Consider the following 26,568-nt stretch of genomic DNA (forward strand, 5'->3'; position numbering starts at 1 on the left):
TATATGGGTTTAATTGATTGAGGACATATTGATGTTCAAATTCACTCATGTAAATAATGGCCAAGTTTGGGGCAAAGCTGGCCCCCATCGCCACGCCTTTAGTTTGTACGAAAAATTGACCCAAAAAGGTAAAATAATTTTGAGTCATTGCAATTTTAAGTAATGCCACAATGAATTCTGTGGGAACCAAATGTGGTGCAGGTCTAACATTGAGTACTGATTCAATACATTCGAGGGCTGCCAGTTGTGGAATGTTTGTATAAAGGGCAGTTATGTCCATAGTGACTAATAGGTGAGTATCAGGGTCATATGGATATTCATCCAGGAGTTGTATAGTTTGCATGGTATCCCTTAAGTAAGTGGGAGTCTGTTCCGCAATGGGTTTAAAAATACATCAATGTACTTGCATAGAGGTTCTAGGACTGAACCGCAGCCAGACACAATTGGTCTCCCTGGGGGATTTTGCATCCGTTTATGTATTTTAGGGAGGGTATAGATAGTGGGTAGTCTGGGATGTTTATTATTCAAGTAGTCATGTTCTAGTTTGTTAACAAATCCATTTTCCAGAGCAGTACCAGTAAAGCTCCTTATAGCCTTACTTATGTCTTGAGTGGGGTCTCTACGTAATTTCACATAGTTCCCATCTACAGTCAACTGGGAATCAATCTCTCTTTTGTAGTCCTCTGTGTTCTGTATAACAATGGCACCGCCCTTATCCGCGGGTTTAATCACGATATGGGGATTGTTTTTTAATGTGTCCAGGGCTGCACGTTCTTGTTTACTTATGTTATATTGGACATACTGTCTGTTAGTTAGTATGTTATCCACATCTCTCATTACCACCTGTTCATACGCCAGAAGTTTATGTGGCATAAGAGACATAGGGGGGTTGAATTTAGATGGTGGTCGTAGTCCACTAGCAGAGAAAGTAGGGTTGCTAGGTGTTTTCAAGAAATGATATTTTAGACGCAACTTGCGAAAGAATTGGTGCAATTCAATCTTCAAGTTGAAATTGTTGGGCATGTTGGTCGGGACAAAAGACAAACCCTTTTCCAGGATTCCTTGTTCATTAGGTGCCAGTAAATAATTTGACAGGTTGATAACAGGGTTGTCCGATTTGTGGATCACCATCTGTAATGCTGCCGTCGTGTTTGGATCTCGCCATGTGTTTCCTGTTGGAAGTGTGCCTGTCTCCTTGTCTGGCCTCTCCCTTGGTTTCATGTCTGTGCTCTGTTCCCCCTGGGTCTCCCCCAGGGATGACCACGTCCTCGTTGACCCCACCATGGTTCCTCTGGTAAAAAAGGGGGCTGTTGGATTGACTGGTTCGGACCTCCAGTGGGAGTGGCTACACTAGGTCCTGGACGTTCAGAATCGCTCCCCGAGCTACTACCGAAGGAGGAACCTGAGAAGGTAGTGTACCTTCTAAATCCACTCCTACCTCTACTGGAGAAGGTACCCTGTTGTTCCCTTATATAGTAACCTTCCTGTAAATATGGGTAAGTGATCTTCTTGTCATAGAATTTGATGTCCCTAGTCACTTTGTCTAGCTTTGTTGCCTGTGTGTATGTATCTAAGTCCTGAATGGTGCGTTCTAATCTCTCTAATGCCTCTTTGGCATTAACTAGAGCCCTATCTTCAATAATTTCTTTTTTTAAATCAGTGATTTCCTTAGTCAGGCATTGTACCTCTTCTACTGCTGTTTCTATACCAAGCACCATCCAGTGCCTTGAGCAGTTATTTGACACAAAACTAAAATTCTCTTTAAACTTGGGATTATCAAGAAAGATTGCTGGTTCGTTTCTTACTTGTAGTCCCACAGGGATAACATTGGATTGGAGATATTTAGCCAAAGTATGTCCATGTAATCTTGTCCTAATCAGTTTCTTCTCAAGCCGTTCTAGCTTAGACACTTTTTCATTAAGAGTTAAATCTATACTCGTAGTGGTACCACCTAAAAAGGTGTTACCTCCTTGTAGTTGCAATAGTTTGTCAATATAGTCCTTGCTATATGACAGTGTTTCCCTCTCTGACATAGTAGACTTGCCTGCACAAAGGTGGCCATTACAAAAATGGGGTAACCCATGGTAAAAGGACCTGGGTGAATTACTGATACCAAAAACAGTGGTCCTTGACCAATAATCAATATATCTGAGACATATGCTTCGCTTAGTTAAGCGCTTAGCTAATCCTGAACATAAAAAACTGAAATTTTCTTTAAGAACAAAGGCTCGCAATATTCAATAAATAGTTCAAACTAACAAAGGACAACATCCAAAATACTGTGAGCTGATATACATACGTTTATTTTTTGGCAATTTTGCAATATTAATAGGACAGAACAAGGTTGCTCCAAGGAGAAACGTGCATCAAAGGAAGGTGATTAAAGAGTGAGTGAATGAGACAAGAAATGAAAGATACATAGTAGTGAGAATATTCAATCAATTTTAGGCAATGTGGATCGGTTGTGATTCACCGTCCAGAATCCAAGTAACCTGGTCACATTCATTAAATACAAAATTATATTAGTATATTTCAAAAAATGACCCCGTTGATGGTCTTGCACGAAAAGCTGAATATGTGTCCCAGGTAGTAAAGGGTGGGCGTTGACGTTTCGACCCGTCTTGATGGCCTTAGGGATTTTTAAGCCTTGGCCTTGCGAGTCTTCATCAGGACCAAAGGGGGGGCAACCTGACTGGAAGGTGGTCTTAACTGAAACACCTGTAACGTTAAAACAAGGGGGTGTGAGGATGTTGTCCTAATTAAAACACCATTAAAAGCAAGGTATGTTGTATTAATCACATACCTAATTGATTTAAATCACAGGAAGAAATCCCGGATTCCAATGAATGGAGGGCTTGATGTCACAGGTCAAGCAAATTCGTTCTAAATGAAAGGAATAATACTGAAATAGAATCCAAGTATCGACAAAACCTCATTATATCGACCACACCGTGAAGAGTGTCGGTCACTCTAAAAAACACACATCAGGCTAAGTGGAACTAATTAGGCTGTGACTATATGCCAGGCCGTTTGTGAGCAATAGAACAACAGAAGGGGCATCTTACCGCATAGAGAAAACAATTGGAACCGTTAGCGATGTATCTGCCGTTATTCAGGAAATATCGCCGAGGCGTAGGATTCGATCAAGGCTAAAACCAAAAAAGGGGCATGGTCACTTAAAACTAAGCCTGAGTGGATTAAAGATCTACGGTGTGTGGATATGGGCAGTGGAAAAACTTACCACGAGAACACAATAAATGTGCAGAACCACGGAGCGTCTGTCTCCGTTCGCATCCCAGTGCAGTGTGAGCTCGACCGCGACTTCTTGCGGTTACCAAGGCAACCGTATACGAGTTAATGACGGTGGACCCGGAAAGAGTAGAAGGACTAGTATGAATAATTAAGGTCCGATATGATCTAAACACAATGTCACAAGAGGGGCTCATGATGAGTACATGCACTGTCTGGGGCGAGGGGAACGTAGGATACTTTTCACCTACTAAATCACGGAGCGTCTGTCTCCGTGCTTGTTGGACCCGGCCTCGTAGAATGGCCCTCCGTGCCCCCGCACCACCGAAACCTGGTACCTACAGCCCAAGCACCCGGCCCAGCCGAACCTCCCCACCAGGACACACGCACCGACCCGGACATCCCCGTCCCTGGCCTCTCTCCTTTCGGCCACCCCGGGCCCGCGTGCCCACTTCATGCACCAAGATGGCCGCCCGGCCCCAGCGCGACCCGGGCCTAGAGGCGCCACTCCGGCTGGAGGACATCACGCTTCCAAGGGATGAGAGAGGGAGGAGCAGTTTCTATCGCACCTCTGAACTCCCCCGGGACGATGGGTTTCGATCGGCCCTCCGGCCTCCCTGAGGGCTGGCTCCACGCCTGCTGGGTGTCTGGGACTCCTCCCGACCCGGCCCTGAAAGGATCAAAAGACTATAGCAGGAAAACCCGACAAGCGACCCCCAGGTGACAAGACCCCTGCCTGCACAGACTCCGGACATCAAAGAGGGGTCGAACTATAACAAGGGGTGCTCTGGGGCTATCCGGCAGATTCGACGCTGGAACAACGAGAGCCTGCTGACGTGGTCGCGGCTCCTGGAACTGGAACTCACCTGAGCCCTGCTGAGTGACTCGCGGCTCCCTGAAGATCGTAAGACCTCCGAACTTGTACCTGAGCCCTGCTGAGTGACTCGCGGCTCCCTGAAGATCGTAAGACCTCCGGACTTGTACTTGAGCCCTGCTGAGTGACTCGCGGCTCCCTGAAGATCGTAAGACCTCCGAACTTGTACCTGAGCCCTGCTGAGTGACTCGCGGCTCCCCCAGACTCTCACGGTCCCGCCGGACCCCAACTCCGACCACGTATCCTCCAGCTCGAGGATTGTGAGCTGTGCGCCGGATACGTCCCTGCTTTGAACCGTTACCAGAGACAGTCCCGCTACCCCCTACCTTTCCGAGACTCTTGAGCCCGTGCTCACCTTGTACATATTTGCAGTGACACCTGTTTGATAAAGCTTGTTCTGAGGATACCCAGTGTGGTCTCTCTGTGTCGTGTGGTGCCAGAAGTACGAGCCTAGTTGCGAGATTCCTCCCCCCTGGGGAATCTCCCGCCAGTGCCCGGCTACGATACTTTGAGGGTGGGTCTCAGGGGTAGTCAGGACCCCTTTCCGGGCTCCTCTGAGGTCGCCGTCTAACATTGGTGGCAGCGGTGGGATTCGGGCCCATCACCTAGAGATCGTACAGTAAACAACGGACGCACGACCAACAAAGATGGCAGAAGGAAGCGCCACGAGCTCCGCAGAAACCAACGCCAACAGAGTGTTCCAGGTGGAGCATCTGGAAGAATACACACACAAAGAGCTAAAACAATTTTGCAAAGAACTTAAAATCGCTACCACTGGCCTCAACACTAAGGAAGACTTGCAGAAAGCACTGAAAACTTGGGTGGAGACCGGGGCCTCCCGCCCGGAAGGCACGGGGGAGCGCCCCGACGAAGCCGAACCCCCCCAAAGCGGAAGCAGTAGCAATCAGGTGCGAGGCATCGTACCAGACGGGGGCCTATCCCCGGAAGAGCTCGCGGACAGAGAGAGAAGCCACAGTCATGAACTCGAGTTAGCCAAACTCAAAATCGAGGGCGAATTGAAGTTAGCGGAGAAAAAGCTAGCAGTAGAGCAAATGCGTGTACAAGGCGAACTGGAAGAAAAGAAGCTCCAACGGGAGCACGAAGGAAGAAAGCTCCAACTGGAGCACGAACGGAGCTTAAAGGAACTCGAGCTCAAGGCCCGAAATGAGGACGGGAGGCCCTCGGGGAACCGAGAGACGGCCCCCCCAGCGGAACAGAAGGTCCACATCCCCAAGGATGTGGTCAAAGAATATTATAAAAACGATGACATTCAGCAATGGTTTCGGGCCTACGAGGTCGCCATGACCTCCCATCGGATTCCACAGAAGGACTGGGGGGCGGGGTTGTGGGGACGGTTTCTGAGCGAAGGAAGGGACACCCTGCTCGACCTACCCCTCTCCCTGCAGACCTCCTACAGCCACATGAAAGAGGCTCTCCTCACAAGATACGGCCTCACCCCAGAAATGTACCGCCAACGGTTCCGGGACTGCAGGAAGATCCCGGGCACCACCTGGGTGGAATATGTAAACTTTTTTAGTCGGGCCATCGATGGGTGGGTCAAGGGCAGCAAGGTCACCACCCTTGCCGAACTCACTGACCTCATGTTATGGGAACATCTGGCTGCGAACTGCTTCGTAGAGCTACGTCAACATCTGCTGGATAGCAAGCTCACAGATCCCCGGAAGCTGGCCGTGGAGGCCGACCGCTGGACCAACACCCGGGTCTCCCGGGGCATGGTAGGAGAGTACCCCCGAACCAGTCAGGGACCACCCCACCAGAGAGGGGGAGGGAACCAGGGAGGGCCGAGGGAGTCCCAGCCTAGCCCTCCGAAGACACCACCTCCACCTTTCCCGGCGCCCCCCCCACCAGTAACAGGGCCCCCTGGGAGACGGGGACCCCGGGTGACCGTCACATGTTTTCGCTGCCAGAAACCCGGGCACTACGCCAATGACCCAGAGTGCCCCATGGCCACCCAAGTCACCCCTGCGAGACAGATAGCCAACGTAGCCCTGGGGGAGGAGGTTGAGGAAGCCGAGGAGTGGGAAGCCGCCGCTATGGCCCTGGTATCCCTGGGAGATAGGGAAATGATCCCTGGTAGCCTCCTACCCTCCAACACACAGAAATATGGGCAGCTCGTCAAGATCAATGGCTACCAGGTAGAGGCCCTGCGGGACACCGGGGCCAGTATCACCGGTGTCCTCAGGCACCTAGTTCCCGAGGAGCAGATCCTCCCCAATGTCTTTTGCCCCGTAATATCTGCAGACAATAGGGAAAGTATGTGTCAGGTGGCCCTGGTGCCATTTGAGTGGGGAGGGGTGATAGGTAAACTCAAGGTGGCCGTAAGAACCTCCCAGCCGGTCGACTGCCTCTTAGGGAACGACCTGGAGAGTTCTCCCTGGAAGCACGTAGAGCGCAAGGCCCACCTAGGAATGATGGGACTCCCCGAGTGGGTGTGTGCCACCACCCGATCTATGACAGCCCGACTCACTCCCCGGAGAGAAGTCGAGAGCACCCCGGTCGAAGTAGCCAGCACCGTCCCCGCCGAGGGTCCTCCCGTTCCCCCATCGGAAGGGTCCAGCGACGAACCCGCACCATCCGACCCCGCCCCGGTCCCCGAGTTGGGGGATCTACCCGAGTTGGCCCATTGGCGCCACGAGGGCGGGCCCACCCGAGAAGAATTTTGCCAGGAGCAAGCCACCTGTCCTTCCCTGGTCGGGCTGCGGCGCCAGGCCGAGGGCCAAGCCGCAGGTGACCAGACCGGAACGCACCGAATCTATTGGGAGAATAACGTCCTGTATAGTGAGCAGAAATCAGTGGAGCTGGGATCCGGACGGGTACTGGTGGTACCTCTCCGCTTCCGGGATTTCCTCCTGGGCTTAGCCCACGATGTCCCCCTCGCCGGTCACCTGGGTCAGGACAAGACCTACAGCCGTCTCGTGACCCATTTTTATTGGCCTAAGATGAAAGCAGCGGTAGAGGCCCACTGCAAGTCCTGCCCCACGTGCCAAGCCAGTGGGAAGAGTGGGGGGAAGCGCAAGGCTCCCCTCCAACCCTTCCCGGTCGTCAGTACCCCCTTCGAACGAGTCGGGATCGACATCGTGGGGCCACTGGACCCCCCCACCTCCCAAGGTCACCGTTTCATCTTGGTCCTAGTGGACCACGCCACCCGCTACCCAGAGGCTATTCCCCTACGCACCATTACGGCCCCCGTGGTGGGCCAGGCCCTGATGGGGATCTTCTCCAGGGTGGGTTTCCCCCGCGAGGTCGTGAGCGATCGCGGCACTAATTTTATATCCAGGTATATGACGTCCCTGTGGCAACAATGTGGGGTGTCCTATAAGTTCACCACCCGTACCATCCCCAAGGGAACGGCCTAGTAGAGAGGTTTAATAGGACTTTGAAAGGGATGATCGCTGGCCTAGAAGAGCCCCTCCGGCGTAAGTGGGACGTCCTGCTCCCCTGCCTCTTGTTCGCTTACCGGGAGGTCCCCCAGAAGTCCTTAGGGTTCAGCCCGTTTGAATTACTCTATGGGCACCCCGTCCGAGGTCCCCTCAGTTTAGTTAAGGAAGGGTGGGAGGCAGCACCCCAGACCACCCCCCGAGATGTGTTTCAGTATGTCCTGGCCCTCCGGAACCAGACCAGGAGGTTCCGAGAACTGGCCGAGGCCAACCTGGAGGCGAGTCAAGAAGAAATGAAGCGCTGGTACGACCAGAATGCTACTCTGGTCGAGTTCCAGCCGGGCCAGCAGGTGTGGGTCATGGCCCCCGTGAAGCCTGGCGCTCTCCAGGACCGATGGACTGGGCCCTACAAAGTGGTCGAGAAGAAGAGCCAAGTCACCTACTTGGTGGACGTCCAGTCGCCTCGGGATCCCCTCCGGGTCCTGCACGTGAACCGCCTCAAGCCTCACTTCCAGCGGACAGAACTGAGCCTCCTGCTGGCCACCGATGACGGGGCCGAAGATGAGTCGGATCCCCTCCCGGACCTCCTGTGTATCAAGGAGCAGGATGGCTCCGTGGAAGGAGTGAACCTCTCCCCAGCCCTCACTGCCCAGCAACAAGCGGACTGCCGCCAGCTCCTAAGACAATTTTCTGACCTCTTCTCCCTGACCCCCCGGGTCACCAACTGGTGTGTTCATGATGTGGACACCGGGGACAGCCCGCCGGTGAGACACCGAGCCTACCGGGTTCCTGACCGGGTCCGGTCCTGCATTCAAGCGGAGGTCTCGAAGATGTTGACCCTGGGGGTGATCGAGCCCTCTGACAGTCCCTGGGCCAGCCCCGTGGTCCTGGTCCCGAAGGCAGCGGCCCCCGGTGTCGCCCCCGAGCTCCGATTCTGCGTGGACTACCGGGGGCTCAATGACGTTACCCGAGCCGATGCCCACCCCATTCCACGAGCCGACGAACTCATTGACCGACTAGGGGCAGCCCGGTTCCTCAGCACATTCGACCTCACCTGCGGATACTGGCAGATTGCGCTCACCGAAGGGGCCAAAGAGCGGTCCGCTTTCTCCACCCCCGATGGGCACTACCGCTTCCGCGTAATGCCCTTCGGGATGAAAAATGCCCCGGCCACTTTCCAGCGACTGGTGAATAGGGTCCTGGCCGGGCTAGAACAGTTCAGCGCGGCATACCTGGACGACATCGCTGTCTTCAGTTCAGAGTGGAGTGAGCACCTCCAGCACCTCCGAAGGGTGCTAATCGCCCTGCGCCAGGCAGGCCTCACAGTAAAAGCCAGCAAGTGCCAGATCGGGCAAGGATCCGTGGTCTACTTGGGGCACCAGGTCGGGAGTGGCCAGGTCGCCCCTCTACAGCCAAAGATCGACGCCATCCTGGCCTGGGAACCACCCATCACCCAGACGGAGGTCCGAGCCTTTCTGGGACTCACGGGCTACTACCGAAGATTCATTCGGGGGTATGGCAGCCTTGTCGGCCCTCTCACAGAACTCACGTCTAAAAAACAGCCAAAGAAAGTGCAGTGGACGGCTGCCTGCCAGGAAGCTTTCGATGCCCTAAAAAGGGCCATGTGCACGGCCCCCGTCCTCCAGGCTCCCGACTACGCCAAGGAGTTCATAGTCCAGACCGATGCCTCCGAGCATGGCATTGGGGCCGTCCTGTCCCAAGTAAATGACCAAGGCCTAGACCAGCCCGTCGCCTTCCTCAGTCGGCGGCTGTTGCCCCGAGAACAAAGATGGAGCACCATAGAGCGCGAAGCCTTTGCCGTGGTCTGGGCACTCAAAAAGCTACGACCCTACCTGTTTGGCACCCATTTCAGAGTCCAAACTGACCATCGGCCCTTACGTTGGCTCATGCAGATGCGAGGAGAAAACCCCAAGCTACTGCGGTGGTCAATCTCCCTCCAGGGGATGGATTTCACCGTGGAACACCGCCCTGGTACGGACCACGCCAATGCTGACGGCCTCTCCCGGTTCTTCCGCCTCAGCGAAGAGAACCCCCCAAGCTGATGGGCAGTTCTCTCCGGCTTTCAGCTGGGGGGGACGCGTGTTGGACCCGGCCTCGTAGAATGGCCCTCCGTGCCCCCGCACCACCGAAACCTGGTACCTACAGCCCAAGCACCCGGCCCAGCCGAACCTCCCCACCAGGACACACGCACCGACCCGGACATCCCCGTCCCTGGCCTCTCTCCTTTCGGCCACCCCGGGCCCGCGTGCCCACTTCATGCACCAAGATGGCCGCCCGGCCCCAGCGCGACCCGGGCCTAGAGGCGCCACTCCGGCTGGAGGACATCACGCTTCCAAGGGATGAGAGAGGGAGGAGCAGTTTCTATCGCACCTCTGAACTCCCCCGGGACGATGGGTTTCGATCGGCCCTCCGGCCTCCCTGAGGGCTGGCTCCACGCCTGCTGGGTGTCTGGGACTCCTCCCGACCCGGCCCTGAAAGGATCAAAAGACTATAGCAGGAAAACCCGACAAGCTACCCCCAGGTGACAAGACCCCTGCCTGCACAGACTCCGGACATCAAAGAGGGGTCGAACTATAACAAGGGGTGCTCTGGGGCTATCCGGCAGATTCGACGCTGGAACAACGAGAGCCTGCTGACGTGGTCGCGGCTCCTGGAACTGGAACTCACCTGAGCCCTGCTGAGTGACTCGCGGCTCCCTGAAGATCGTAAGACCTCCGAACTTGTACCTGAGCCCTGCTGAGTGACTCGCGGCTCCCTGAAGAACGTAAGACCTCCGAACTTGTACTTGAGCCCTGCTGAGTGACTCGCGGCTCCCTGAAGATCGTAAGACCTCCGAACTTGTACCTGAGCCCTGCTGAGTGACTCGCGGCTCCCCCAGACTCTCACGGTCCCGCCGGACCCCAACTCCGACCACGTATCCTCCAGCTCGAGGATTGTGAGCTGTGCGCCGGATACGTCCCTGCTTTGAACCGTTACCAGAGACAGTCCCGCTACCCCCTACCTTTCCGAGACTCTTGAGCCCGTGCTCAACTTGTACATATTTGCAGTGACACCTGTTTGATAAAGCTTGTTCTGAGGATACCCAGTGTGGTCTCTCTGTGTCGTGTGGTGCCAGAAGTACGAGCCTAGTTGCGAGATTCCTCCCCCCTGGGGAATCTCCCGCCAGTGCCCGGCTACGATACTTTGAGGGTGGGTCTCAGGGTAGTCAGGACCCCTTTCCGGGCTCCTCTGAGGTCGCCGTCTAACAGTGCTCACTCCAAATGAAACGCGAGCTCAACCGCTTTTCCGTGCGGTTGCCAAGGCAACCGTTTACATGTGTTAGGTCAGGGGTACTCACAAACTTTCTGTTGGGGGCCAAAATTACAGTGTGGTTAGTGGCCGAGGGCCGCACTCGTAGGGGTGGAGTCAGTGGGGGCGGAATCAGTGGGGGGCGGAGCTAGAGTAAAAAAAAAAACCTTTCAAAACATTAGGCAATGCTGTATTTCACAATCAGATGCAACTACAAAGAGCACATTTTGATAATACATTTTTATTTGAAGGCATTTAGTGAAAGTAGAACAGCAAGTACAAAGGCAAACATAATGGGGAAAAGTCTTTCCCAAGGCACAGAGTTTATCCACTAATTTTACATTTCATGTCCGCAATTAACTTCTTGTATTCTGGAACCTTTTCAGAGAGTGCAAGTCTCATGAGGTGATCCAGATGTGCATCAGTCAGTTTGTTTCTTAGTTTGTTTTTTATAGCACCCATTGTAGAAAAGGAATACTCGCATACAAATGTGGAGCCAAACATGCAAAGTATTCTCTGTGCCAAGGTAAAAAGAAGAGGGAATTTGTCAGGTGGCACACTTTGCCAGAAATCTTCTGGTTCCTTCCCCAAGAAAGAGGACTCGAGCACAGAGCTGAATTGCATGTCAATTAGTTCCATCTCAGCTTGTGCCCTTTTCAAACCAAGAAGTTCAACAGCTTCAAGATTCCTTGCACTAACCATCCATGGATTTTCTACAAGTCTGAAAAGTGGGGTGAGAACTCTGAACTGAGAAAATCTCCTCTTAATGTCCCCAGACACTTCCTCCAGATAAGTACACAGATTGAGACTGAACAACATTTCCTGAGCTTTTTCAACCCTCTGTGTTAAAGCCTGCAACTTAGGAAAGTGTGTGAGATCACCATCGTTCATCTGCTCTCGGAACAGCTCGAGTTTACTTTCGAAAGGAGTATATGGCACTCATCATTGAGGACACACGTTTCTGTCTACCTTGAAGTGCCAGATTGAGTGTGTTGAAATGTGAGAAGATGTCACACAGAAAATGGAGCATGGTGAGCCATTGCAAGTCATATAATTCTGGGAAGGACTGCCCTCGGCTGATTACAAATTGTTCAATTTCAGAAAGCAAACTAATAAATCTTTCTAGCACTCTACCTTTGCTCAACCACCTAACCTCAGTATGCAACAACAGATCTGCATATTCACTTTCCGCATCCCTCAGCAATGATTTAAAAAGTCTGTGGTTGAGTGCTTTTGCTCGAATATAATTAACAATTTTAACGACTTGCTTCATAACCTCATTTAGTTGCCCTTGTTTTATTTTGGCGCATAATGCTTCCTGATGGATTATACAATGATAATCAATTAAAGTGGATGATTGAAGTTTTTTTCTTAACAGAGATACAAAGCCCTTCTCATGTCCAATCATGGAGGGTGCCCCATCTGTAGTGACACTTACAAGATTGTTCAATGGCAGGTGATGAGATTCAAAGAAATGACACATGCTGGCCAATACATCCTCTCCTCTTGTGTGACCATGCAATGGCAAAAGGCAGAGTAGCTCTTCCTTTGGAATGATTCCTTGTTCCAAATACCTCACCCAAATCATTAACTGTGCCACATCACCTACATCTGTTGACTCATCCACAGCAATGCTAAAGAAAGGGGACAGCTTGACTGCATTGATGACCTGCGCTAGAACATTGTCACCCATTGACTCAATGCGACGTGTGCATGTGGAATCTGACAGTTGCAATGCACCTATTTCCTTCATAATGTTTGATTTATTAGGATAGTTGGCAAATAAAATGTCTGCTGCCGACAGAAAACACTTCTTAACCAGCTCTGCTTCTGTAAATGGCTTTTTATGTTTGGCAAGTAAGTAGCAAATTTGGAAGGATGCCTCGGTTACTGCCTCGGATTCTTTCATCTGGCACAGAAAGAGCTTTTGTTGGGATACAAGGGCTTCCTTTAGTGATGCCACCTTCGCAGAACGCAGTTTGGAGTTCAGTGGAAAGTTTGCAGTGTATCCAGAGTGCCGCGTTTTGTAGTGCCGTTCCAGATTATACCTCTTAAGCACATTTACTTTCTCTTTGCAAAGCAAACAAGTGGCTTTTTCTTTTGGGCATTCCACAAACAAGTACTCTTCTTCCCATGCTTCCTGGAAGGTCCTGTGTTCACTCAGGATCGATCTGGGTCGTTTGCAAGGCTTGGAAACTGGACTGTAGGCCATTGCGGAGCTCTCCAGCTACTTTGTTACTACACAATAAATAACAAGGACCAGGATTCGGATTTTGCGCCCGACAGCACCCTACGACTGGTAAACCGACACACCCCACGACCGATACTGCGTCACGACCGATGGACCAACACCACTTCGCGCAACAGATCTGTGAGCAACATCAAAGTAATGTTTTGTTTAAACATACAACATAATGGGTAAACCTGCACATGTCACTCAATAGGGATTTGAAATAAATGGCATGCACACACACGTATTTAAAAGCACACGTTCACGCGCAGGTATCTTGGCGCTAAATAACAGATGTTTGTTGCTACCCAACTCATTTTATCGACCTCAGATGGATGAAGGGCAGGACCCGCCGGGATTTGACCCTGTGACCATGAGGTAGAACGCAGGCACCTGCAGTGGACAAGGGGAGGGCCCTGGTTTCAGGTGGGGACAATTTTAACAAAACATTGTAGCTCAACTTTGCCCTCTATGCCAGCTGAAATCTGTGCTTGAGGCCGAACCCGATCAATCAACCGCCATCAATCAATGCCCCTACTTCGTGCAAATTTGTTAAAAAGGGTGGGACTCAGTATAAAGCCCTGAGGGACCCCTTGAGACAGTGGAAGACTTTTAGAATAGTGAGGTCGAAGGGCCACCTGAAAGCTCCGGTCTTGCAAGAAGGCACCCATCCATTTTAGTGCCTTTTTGTCCAACCCCCTTCACTGAGACACTGTAAAAGCAATTTGTGAGACAGTGTCAAAGGCCGCACTGAGATCCAAAAGAATCAGTGCGACTGTCTGACCCTCATCTACATGTCTGCGTATTGTCTCAGTTGACAAGAGCAATGCAGATTCTGTGGAGTGAGTGGTCCTAAAGCCTGATTGAGTAGGGTGGAGTAGGCTGTGCCGGTCCACATGGGCGGTCAGTTGAGTATTAACCACTTTTTCGACTATTTTTGCAAAATAGGGCAAGAGTGAGAGAGGGCGGAAGTTCTCTAACTGAATCGAGTTGGCACCCGGTTTCTTTTTTATGGGGAGAACTGCTTGCTTTCACCGTTTTGGAACCACACCATCAGCAAAGGAGAGTTCAAGGAGATGCCTGATGTAAGGTATTAGGATTTCTAGGCCTTTTCTCTACGTTTTGGGTGTTGCAGGGTCTCTAGGGGAGCCGTATTTAATATTTAAGTATTTAAGGCTATGCCTTTGAGAGCTTCACAGGGAGGAGGACCAATTATGGTCTAAAACTGGAATAAAGAAATAATTGAGATCTGTTAGGTTCTAGATGACAGAGATACAATTACCTGGTTTGGTCATGTGAAAAGCCTCTTAAAATCTATAGACGTAAATTTTACTCTGGATGACCAGTGTAGTATTTTATATTACAGTAAAAAGGAATTAAAGATGCTTAATATGGGTCAAAGTGAGGCCAAGTCGTAAACCAGTGAGAGTGCTAATCTCTCTCTTAAGTGTTTTCTTAGTTGCGACTTGTTTAATTGTACCCAATGTTATTTATCAACTATAACTAGTATACAGGATTGGTTTTATCTTACTAGGCTTTGGTTATGCACTTTACATTTCCTAGTTGCGTTCCCACGAATAGGGGCATGGACAAAGAAGCTACCAAACTGTCCGTGTAATGGCAACACTGCTCAATCTACCCAGCAGTTTATTCTATGTTTGCAAATTTTACCAGGATATTATTAAACGATTTTTAAAACTGTTATTTATTGCAAATAGGTTGCTTTGTTTTAAGGATGCTACAAAGTACATGCAGCATTGATTCTAATTTATAATTGAACAGGTGCCATTGTTTTGAATAGTCTTTACCTGACAGCCATTCTTGACTGGGCTCCATTAAGGGAGAGCATAAAAAACGAATGTGGATGAATTGTAGTCTCATTGATTTGGCTAGACAGCAGGAAAGGTAATTGATCAATTTCTTCCCAGAGAAAGTCTCTGCTATATAGCCTGCATGTTTCTTGTTTTGTAATGTCTTCATGTACATTAAAATTGAGAGGGCTTGTGTCTGTTTCCTAACTACTTGTTTAAATTGTAGTTGGGACATTTCGGCATTCCATAACTCTTCTAGTTGCAAAGTGGGATAATAGCGTTAATTTGAAACTGTGAGAAAAAGCCTGATATTGTTTCTTAAAGGGAGGTCTTCAGCAAGGTGTATCACATAAAGGTGATCAAGAATTGAGAGAGAAATTTCAATGCTGAAGATGAAATCCAATCCTATTATGGCTTGCCAGGTAGAATTAGGCAGATGAAATTAATGTGCATTGTATACGGTTTAACCAGATGCCCATCCCTGGGAAAGCTACCAGCCCATATGTCAAAGATGGGAAGTTTTTACATTGAGCGCCAAGAGTAATGCTCTTATTGTTGGTGCCTCAAAGATGCTGTGTAGGCACCCCAAATTAAGCACTGATCTGCCTCAGAAACATCCTTCAAGGGTGATTGCACTGTTTCATTTCCATCATCCTTGCTAATTCCTCGTTCCCTGCCGTTCCTTGCTCTTGCCCACTCACAGTGACTCAAGAGAGATTCAGAACCTCAGATGTCCGAAATTCAGAGCTTTTTAGAAGCAGCAGCTGCAGTGGGATTTAGAAGATGCGGGATGGGGATGTGGTCTCCAGATTTTCTGTGGTCAGATGTTCCTTAACTCATTGCAGATCTCTACATCGTATACTTCTTTGCTTTTCGGGTTGTCGACTCGCTCAGTCTGGCTCATCAGCCCCCTGCCCATAACGTTCTCCTGGCACTTCCAGATTCCAGGTGTGCATGTTCTAAACACCCAGCCCAGCCTGGCCCCTGCACCTCAAGTCAGCCGCCTTAGTCACTGTATTTACCTGCCTGGGGAGCTGAGTGGGGTGAACGTGCAGCAGGGCGATGGTTGATGGGAATTAGTGGCAGTAAGCAACTGCGGGGCCCGGCAGTGGTCAAACCAACTATTTTGTGCCAGTGTGAGTTTAGTAGTCTCCGGATTGAAGTTGTCTAGGATTTTGCCCCTGAACAAAGCTGACTAGTTGCTAAAACGTATAACAAGCTTAATGGTTTGTCACAAGGAAGTGAAGGGAAACCGAAGGGAAAGGGAGAAGAGTGTACGATCAGAGGAGGTCACAAAAAAAAACATACCTGTTCAGGCGAAGAGACGCTTTTCCGGACACCAGGCTGCTGCGAAGGTTCTCCGGGGCTGCGGGCTGGAAGAACGACACCAGGCTGCTGCGAAGGTTCTCCGGGGCTGCGGGCTGGAAGGATGACACCAGACTGCTGCGAAGGTTCTCCGGGCTGGAAGGAAGACGTCGTCAACAGGAAGCTCACCAAAGGGCCTTTAAAAGTCAGCTGTAACTAGCGCTAGTTACAGCTGACTTTTAAAGGGCCTGATCTTCGCGCCGGGTCCAGGTGTGACGTCAGAGGCAGGCAGGCGTATCACAGGCAAGCAGTAAACAGGGAAGATGGCCGCAGGAGGAAATATTGTGAATACGTATTCAAGCGTATTCACAACGTTTGCTCCTGCGGCCATCTTCCTTGTTTACTCCAAGGAAGGGCATACCAGCATAGTGTAAGATCGAACACGGTCCGCGGGCCGCCAATGAAGGCCGGGCGGGCTGCCAGCGGCCCACGGGCCGTACTATGAGTAACACTGTGTTAGGTAGTTAACAGTGTATAAACAGTATAGAGAAACTAACATACACTGAGAAGGTCCCATTACATCATGAAACATAAGGGAAAAACAATTGGAACCCATAACGAAGACAATGGACATATTTAAACAAAAATTACAACAATTGTGGTGGGCGATTGAGGTACTTCAATGACGTACAGACAATACATAGAACAACAATTTAAGTTAACAGATCATGTATCCACATATATTGACAAAATATAAAACATAATTATACAACAATGTAATTATCCAGTAAACGGGTGTCCAGATGTTAAGTACCCTCTACTCTAAATCAATACATAGTGCTAATTAAAGAGCCCTTTAACTGCAGACTAAATTATTGTGAGTGTCGGGGCTACTAGGGAAGAGATACACTCTATCTGTGATTCATAATGGAAACTTGTTTGTTGGTTTCCTCAAGTTCGTTCAAACCCCTGGTGACAGTGTCTAAAGAGTGGATCCATCTATACTCCTGCTTGTTCAGTATATCAGTGAAATCACCTCCTCTTGGGTTAGGTTTTACTTTTTCCAGAACCCACCATCTCAGGCTGTCTGCTGTATGTTCGAAATTGATGAAGTGTTCTACCAAAGGGGCACCGGGTGTCTTGCAGCGAATGCGGTTGCAATGTTGCAGTATCCGGCACTTCACCTTCTGGACGGTTTGGCCCACGTATAAAAAATCACATGGACAGGTGATAATTAGCACTATGTATTGATTTAGAGTAGAGGGTACTTAACATCTGGACACCCGTTTACTGGATAATTACATTGTTGTATAATTATGTTTTATATTTTGTCAATATATGTGGATACATGATCTGTTAACTTAAATTGTTGTTCTATGTATTGTCTGTACGTCATTGAAGTACCTCAATCGCCCACCACAATTGTTGTAATTTTTGTTTAAATATGTCCATTGTCTTCGTTATGGGTTCCAATTGTTTTTCCCTTATGTTTCATGATGTAATGGGACCTTCTCAGTGTATGTTAGTTTCTCTATACTGTTCATACACTGTTAACTACCTAACACATGTAAACGGTTGCCTTGGCAACCGCACGGAAAAGCGGTTGAGCTCGCGTTTCATTTGGAGTGAGCACGGAGACAGACGCTCTGTTATTTAGTAGGTGAAAAGTATCCTACGTTCCCCTCACCCCAGACAGTGCATGTACTCATCATGAGCCCCGCTTGTGACATTGTGTTTAGATCATATCGGACCTTGATTATTCATACTAGTCCTTCTACTCTTTCCGGGTCCACCGTCATTAACTCGTATACGGTTGCCTTGGTAACCGCACGAAGTCGCGGTCGAGCTCACACTGCACTGGGATGCGAACGGAGACAGACGCTCCGTGGTTCTGCACATTTATTGTGTTCTCGTGGTAAGTTTTTCCACTGCCCATATCCACACACCGTAGATCTTTAATCCACTCAGGCTTAGTTTTAAGTGACCATGCCCCTTTTTTGGTTTTAGCCTTGATCGAATCCTACGCCTCGGCGATATTTCCTGAATAACGGCAGATACATCGCTAACGGTTCCAATTGTTTTCTCGATGCGGTAAGATGCCCCTTCTGTTGTTCAATTGCTCACAAACGGCCTGCCATATAGTCACAGCCTAATTAGTTCCACTTAGCCTGATGTGTGTTTTTTAGAGTGACCGACACTCTTCACGGTGTGGTCGGTATAATGAGGTTTTGTCGATACTTGGATTCTATTTCAGTATTATTCCTTTCATTTATAACGAATTTGCTTGACCTGTGACATCAAGCCCTCCATTCATTGGAATCAGGGATTTCTTCCTGTGATTTGCATCAATTAGGTATGTGATTAATACAACATACCTTGCTTTTAATTGTGTTTTAATTAGGACAACATCCTCACACCCCCTTGTTTTAACGTTACAGGTGTTTCAGTTAAGACCACCTTCCAGTCAGGTTGCCCCCCCTTTGGTCCTGATGAAGACCCGCAAGGCCAAGGCTTAAAAATCCCTAAGGCCATCAAGACGGGTCGAAACGTCGACGCCCACCCTTTACTACCTGGGACACATATTCAGCTTTTCGTGCAAGACCATCAACGGGGTCATTTTTTGAAATATACTAATATAATTTTGTATTTAATGAATGTGACCAGGTTACTTGGATTCTGGACGGTGAATCACAACCGATCCACATTGCCTAAAATTGATTGAATATTCTCACTACTATGTATCTTTCATTTCTTGTCTCATTCACTCACTCTTTAATCACCTTCCTTTGATGCACGTTTCTCCTTGGAGCAACCTTGTTCTGTCCTATTAATATTGCAAAAATTGCCAAAAAATAAACGTATGTATATCAGCTCACAGTATTTTGGATGTTGTCCTTTGTTAGTTTGAACTATTTATTGAATATTGCGAGCCTTTGTTCTTAAAGAAAATTTCTGTTTTTTAGGCTCAGGATTAGCTAAGCGTTTAACTAAGCGAAGCATATGTCTCAGATATGTTGATTATTGGTCAAGGACCACTGTTTTTGGTATCAGTAATTCACCCAGGTCCTTTTACCATGGGTTACCCCATTTTTGTAATGGTCCCTAAAATTAATCAGAACACAATCGCCCGGGATTTCTTTCCGCCTCTGTCCCAACCAACTGACCCTGCGTGCAAATAGAATTTCGCTATATATTAGATGAGGGAGAGGTCTATGTTTATTTAACCAAAAGATAGTTTTATTCTTTAAATCAGAGTAGGACTCCCCATGGCCTTTTTCCATCTCTGGAACTCCAGCTAACCACATAAGGAGTAGAGGCTGGGGGCAAGTCTATACATGGCAAGATAGAATTTTTTTTCCTTGGGTTCGGTTGGATAGTATTATTATTATCTCCTTTTCGATTACTAGTTGAAAGACATTCCGCTGGCGGGCCTGGTGTGGTTGGCATGTCCCTAGAGCCATGGGCGTTGTCTGCAACGTTATTCACCCTGTTTGGGGCAATGGCTGAGGCCTGGTTTTGTTGGGTTAAGGGGATAATACTAGTTAAGGCATTTGTTTGTACTGGTAGGTTTTGCCCTTCAGAGACAGGTAGCGCAGTGGTGCCAGGTGGAGACACTAGATTTCGTTGGGGGACATTAGTCTGGTCCAAAGATTTAACGGATTGAGTAGTTTGCAAAATTGTGTTATTTTTACTCCCCCAGGAATCTACCAATGAGGTTTGCTTTTCAATTCGTGTCATTGTAACATCAAACTCAGATTTTATGAGATGTTCAAAGTAGATTTTGAGCTCTTTTGCCAGGCTTGTTGCCCATATCGGTGGCTCCATTGGTTCTATACCACTTTCACCAGATACGTGTCCCTCAGGTCGTTGGTTTAGCACCACCACGGGGGCATGGTTCGCATGTTTCCCTCCCTTATGATCTTTTAGTTTCCGGGGTGCTCCTTTCCTTTTTGCCACCCCGTCACAATCATACTCAAGTTTTCAATAGTTAGGCTTTCTTGTCTAGGCAATGAGTCTGGAGTGGTCAGGAGATCTGGTGTTTGGAAGGAGGGGAGTGCTCCTGGCTCACTAATTTGTGGAGTTTTTGGGAACGTTGGTGTTATAGAAAGGCGTCTCTCAGTGTGTGCTATTTCACTGGAGACAGCTCCTATAGCCTGTTGTAACATTTTGTCAATGGCTGTGGGTTTGGCAGTGGGGGTTAACACGGGTGCTTTTTGCCTAGTAGTTAACCTTGTAGGCGGTGGAGTACTCTTCCCCATACTTATTTGGTAACTAAACCTCCCCGGTCCAATATACTATTAACTAGGACTTATTCAATTAAATAAGACAAGCGTACTCCCCACTAGACTTCGAATACCTCAAAATGTATACTCCAATCTTTAGGGCTCCCACAAACTCACCCTAGTTTGACAACACACTCTGTTAACTGATGTGCAATCATTAAACAGAGTCACTCACGTTCACCCAATTGTCAGGGGTGTGTCTCAATCCAGCCTCATTCAGTCTCGGACGGGCACAGACTGGCCCGCCCTTGGCCCGGGCTTTGCCCGGCACATCCCGCGCTGCGGGGGGAGATGCTGCGCTTTATGCGCGGAGCTGGTCCAGTGCCTCCCCCTCATCAGCATGTCCCGAAACACCTGGGTGGGCTCGCGTTGCACCCTGGTTGTTGTGGTCCTCCAGGGGGTGATTGAACGGGATGCAGCAGCGATATACAACCTCCAATGCAGGTGTTGCCGGGGGTCTGTGCTCAGCAGGAATCAGCATTCAACAGTGACACCAGGAGGAAAACGGAAAAACAACAGCGGGACCCTCGCCCAGTCTTCAGCTCTAATGTGAGGCAGTACAGTGGGTAGGAGCAAGAAGGGCCACCACACCTCCAGCAGCGTGAGTCCAGGTCAAGAGGCTGGCGCACCCCCCAAAGTAGCTGGCACTTCAAGAGGAGAGGCAGCGACCTCCTGTGGCATACCGTCTCCTATGGCGGGCCCAGGGGTCTCATCACAATAACCTTCACTTTGATCCTCTCGGGAGGCAATACTTGTCCCGGTACTTGGTGGCAAAGAGGCAGGGATGGGAGCACCCTCAGAAGCCACAACGCCACACCGCATTCTCACCGGCGAGGCTCCACATTACATCATACATAGGGCACAGTCCACATCGGGGGGGGCAGGTCTAATGCACCCCCAGCGCTCTGCTCGCGGGATCCCGTCCTGAGGCTACGAGCACAGAGACTGGAGAGTCTGCGAGTCGGTCCCCCCACCAGAGTCTCTCACGCAGTTTCAGGGGACAGGTAGTGGCTTTATGGCAGCCGCTCTGGACGCGAAAGTGTTTCCGCTCAGTAGCGAGGGGTGGGTGAGTAGCTCGTACCTCCGACTCCCGCACCGCCCGCTACAGCTGCTCAGCACTTCACGAAGTGGTTCAATCTTTATCAGCCTGGGAATTAATTTTGAATAGAACTAATTTGTGGGTGTTTACATGTTTGTTTAACTAGACAGTCCACCATTTACTGTGTTTCCTGTATTTTTTTTCATATATGCCATGTAGACCCTGATATAGGAAACGTTTTTAGGGGTACCCCTTCTTTGTTGCAAAGTGTGTTACTTGTATGTCATGTTATACCCTGTTTTCTGAGAAGAGCTTTATTTTTCTGTGTTAAATGTAGGAGAGTCTGGATACCCCAACATGCCTTGGTTGCTGACACCACTCAGGAACCCAATCACCCCTGTTACGTTTCAATGAGGCACATGGTCGGACAAGGCGAGTTATCGAGTGGACATTTGGACTTCTCAAAACAAGATTTTGTTGCTTGGATCGTACAGTAGGATCACGACAATATGAACCATCCAAGGTGTGTAAGATCATGATTGTGTGTTGTATGCTACACAACATGGCAGAAAGAAGAAGATACCGCTCATACATGATGCCGGAGACGAGCTGCCTCCAGCAGGGGAGGATCCTGGACTGGAACACGTTGCCAGTGATGAGGAGGAGGAGGAGCAGGATGTTAGGAGACAGCTCATAGACAACTTTTTCTCATGAGTGTAAGTATGCTAAGATGATTTTATACAGCATTTTCTTTGCAGAATATGTGTATGCTGTACACTATGTTTGTATTCGTGTGTGTGTATGCTAGTTGACATGGTATTTATTTTTGCTCTGTGTATATTGAGTTATGATGGTCACCAGTACAGTGTTGACATTACTCACAGCTGGTGTGCAAATGTAAATAATGATTTTGGTGAAAATACATTATGGAGATGTTAAAATATAAACATATATGATTTAATAATGTTCTATGTCTCTCCTTCACAGGGTCCCTTGGCTGTTGTATGTATACAAGTGACCTACAAGACCCACAATGCTGTTCCATAATGGAATCTTCATTAGGATCATGAATCTATGCCACACTTTCACATCAACTATATGATGATAATTTAAAGTTATTTCTGATTATTGACACTGTGTCATCTGCTTGATTTAGTGGTGAGTGCAACAGCTTGTGCCAGTGTAATAAAGCTGTGAGCCACATTGATGTGTGCCTTGTCTGTTTACACACATCAAACATTCACTTATATATAGTATTCATGCCCTGATGTTCTTTTCATAAGACAATGCTTAGTTTATGTGCAGTTAAATGTTTCAATTTTACAAGAGTGTAGGCAAGGAATATCGATGGCATGTACTATGTGTGTTGTGTTGACCTTGGTGTATGTATCTCTCATATGAGTTATGTAGCATTCATTCACAATACGGTAGATATACTCCTTTCCTGTTTTTTTAAAAGAGAACTCATTCTTAGATTGATCATCATACAAAATCTGGAAACTGTATTTCATTCACCAGAAAAACATAACAAGTATTGTGCAAATATTTGTTTATTGCAGTGAATGTGTGAAATAAAAAATGAAAGGTGTAATGCTGTACAAAAATTGAAATCCAAAGTTCAACGAGGAGTTGGAAGTGGTGATAGATGAAAAATTTCAGAGCAAAGTCCACAGTCATTTGTTTATATTATCCTACTTCGACACTCCATCCCATGTGGGAGAGTCCAGAGAAAGTCAACAAAGTAAATATTTTACACAAAATGGAGGATATGTCAGTCCCTGGGGGATGCATGGCCATCAGTTTCTCAATTGCCCTTCCTCGGACGGCCTCTTCTTTTTCTTGGGGGGACCCTCAGGTGCAGGCTGCGGCAGTGCAGAGGTCTCTCCACCAGAGTCCTCATCCCTCCCTGTGGCATATGCAGCTGTTGAGGCAACAGATGTTGTGGGTACACAGGCAAGCTGCAGTCATGTTGGTCGGTCTCTGGGGGAGGCAGGTGAGTATGTCCCTGTGCACCGATTTTGGACCATTTTGCTTCCATACGATCCATATGTCTTTCCACACGGGCAAAATGGGTTGCCTGCTGTTCTTTCATGTCCATGAGGATCCCAACTACCTGGCCAAAGTCTCTGGTGCATACTTGATAAGCATCAAGGCTGCGGCCCATCTGTTGGTCACCTTGAACATCAGCACCAGCTGCATGCAGTAACCTCGCAGCATGCCCACTTCCACCACCCCATCCACACGAGCGGGACATGTTGTAGAATGCACAAACATGATGGGGCCTCCTTCATGGTGGACAGTGGGGATGTTACCTGCCAACTCAGGAGTACCCTGTGTTGCAGTGCTCCCAGGGTTTGTGAGGCTTGATGTATCTGTGTGGGTACTGGTCATCTGGGTGGTCGCACATGTTGAAGGAGTGGTCGCTGGGGTTGCTGATGTTACTGCTGCTGATACTGCATGCTGACCCACACCAGAGATGCCAGGTAGCTCGTATTCATCCAAGGAGGGCTGAGAGACATCCACACCGGGGAGCTCAGGGTCAACCAGAGTCTGGGACTGTGATTCCTGGCCTGTTCTTCTCATCATCAGACACTGTGCGTAGAAGTGTGAGACAAGGTTTGTTGTGTATTTGCACATGGTCAACGTATCATACACATATAAGAATCATTTGTAGGTTATGTAGAAGTTTATTACAATATATACTCATCAATCATCACAGACACAAGACTATTTGTCATGTAAACATAATATTTTGGACTAGCTGTACTTTTCTGAGCATTTCCAGCTTGGTGCATTAATATGCATGTCTTGTTTCCTTGACTGTACATAGACATTGACTGTCATGTGTTACCCTGTGCATGACACAGGTGTATTGATGTTTTACACATATGTGCTTTAACAATGACATACTTACTCTTCCTATTGGGACCTTTATCCAGATGTGTGCATGTGTGTTTGTCTTTGTGCATGTTTGAAGCTGTCACATTGCTGTGGCCACTTACATACTCACAATGCAGTATCTATGTCTAGTTTTACTACATAGTACTTTGATGATTGTGTTAATGTGAAGCAGCTATTACAGCATTCATGTTACAATGCATGCAATTGCCAAGCGGTTCTTAAAACAACCACATCGTTATGTTATTTTCCATGGGCAGACCAGTGAGTTGCAGTGGTTCTTGGTCTTGAGTTGTGCTGCTGTGACCCCTACCCCTCTTGCCAACCAGAATAGCTTACTACTCATACACAGAGGATCAATGACAGTGAGGGGAGTGTAGTGCCAAGGATGCTGACGCCGCACCATGATCTTGGAATTGAGTGCTATTCACAACAAGGCCTTGGGCACATGACACCATACAACAGTGTCAGGCATCTTGCTGAGGACCATTCATTCACTGTCAGTTAGCCATTGCCACTGATGAATGTTTCATTGTGTGTGTGTATTGAAAAGTGCAATGACTGCAACTTACTCCATGTTCTGTCCTCCACACACCTTCACAGAAAGCACAGTGAGCACACCTGGGACAATGCTTTCCCTGTAATTGTGAGCTAATTTACTGTGAAGGAGTTTGAGAGTATGTATTGTGTGAGAAGGCCAAGCAGTGCATATGACTTTTTTCTATTTCTTACATGAAGCCCCTGTGTATCCATCTTTCCGGTACATTTCCTTTTAAACACAGTAAATGCCTAGTCACAAGGGTGCTATTTGTTCTGCATGAGAAGGTGTGTATAGGGCAGTGCATGATGGTATTTGCATTCACTGCCAATATTCATCCTCCCGCATATCAAAAGTAGACCACCTGGTACTATGCGTTCTGTACAGTGAATGTAAAGGTAACAGCTAAGATGTCTGACAGTGGTGCCTGGAGTGAGTTTGAGCACAACTCCCAACAGGGCCTTGTGGTCCCCACACCATGAGCCAGTGTCTGCCATCTTGCCAGTACTTCTCCACTCCCTGTGCAATGTGTACAGTCAAGATGGGCTTGTTGGTCCGTGTGGGAGGAGAACTGTTAGCTGTGACTACGACTCTCGGCATGCTTTTGGCAACACCCACCTTCCCAGCCATCCCACACTTCCGTCCTGTGACTCTGCTTCCCTGTCAGTGGATATGTGCAAACATAATGGCAGATAAATGAGACTGGTGTTTGTAACACATGGCCTTGCTGAGAGGTAATTCCAAGTTTGCGCCTCTTTCAACGTGTGGATAATTGAACTTACGTTGCAGGTATGTTGTTAGTCAAAGGTACAATTTCTGGTCAGGGATACGTTCAAGGACTTGGTCTCCCCAATCCAGAGACCAGTGTCAGCCATTTTGACAGTATATATTCAATCCCTCTCTCTGGGACAGCATGTTCCCAGGTGTGATGTTTGTGGGAGCGGGTGTGTGAGACAAGGACCTGTTGGGAGATGTAGTCAGAACTACCACTCCTCCTCCCACACAGTACAAATAGGCCACCATAAACTATGTCTCCATGACAGTCAAACGTAACATTCAAGATGTCTGACAGTGGTGCCTGGAGTTAGTTTGAGCACAACTCCCAGCAGGGCCTTGTGGTCCCCACACCATGGGCCAGAGTCTGCCATCTTGCCAGTACTTCTCCACTCCCTGTGCAATGTGTATATATCAAGATGGGCTTGTTGGTCCATGTGGGAGGAGAACTGTTAGCTCTGACTACGACTCCCAGCATGCTTTTGGCAAACGGCCACCATCCCAGCTATCCCACACTTCCTTCCTGTGACTCTGCTTCACTGTAAGTGAATCTAACCATGCTGACAAGATGGCTGGCAGTGCTGGATGCTATTTTTGGCACGAAGCATTCCTTTGTTTGTTGTAAAATTTATAAGGTAATGAAATAGGTAATGATTACTGTGAGATTGCAGGTAATTTTGTTTGACTAAGTGCCATACACATCCCATGCTCATTTGGTTCATATAGTTCTATATCAGCTGACAGTTATTTGTATGACTTTGTCCTTGACAGTGATGTCTGTGGATGAGTATTTTCTGGATTATATAATCTATTTTAGTATGTACTCACCAGGCTCTGGTACTCCTGATATTCCATGTATG

General features: G+C 48.5%; 1 protein-coding gene across 3 annotated transcripts in view; it reads left to right on the plus strand.

Moving 5' to 3' along the window:
* LOC146844085 (uncharacterized) overlaps positions 1-26,568 on the plus strand; it is a 109,930-nt gene that overhangs the window by 59,671 nt on the left and 23,691 nt on the right. The window contains exons 2-3 of one of the 3 annotated variants that reach the window (XR_014981128.1): positions 21,836-22,214; positions 22,486-22,656. The exons of 1 other annotated variant lie outside the window; for it this stretch is intronic. Coding sequence is in view for 1 of the 2 variants with exons in the window: in XM_085651759.1 (XP_085507885.1) it covers positions 22,008-22,021 (14 nt within the window). In the remaining variant the exon portion in view is untranslated. The remainder of the gene's footprint in view (positions 1-21,835; positions 22,215-22,485; positions 22,657-26,568) is intronic. One more of the 3 variants, XM_085651759.1, reaches the window with a different exon arrangement.

The sequence above is a fragment of the Triturus cristatus genome, chromosome 4_1 (genome assembly GCF_964204655.1).
Source record: "Triturus cristatus chromosome 4_1, aTriCri1.1, whole genome shotgun sequence".
NCBI lineage: Eukaryota > Metazoa > Chordata > Amphibia > Caudata > Salamandridae > Triturus > Triturus cristatus.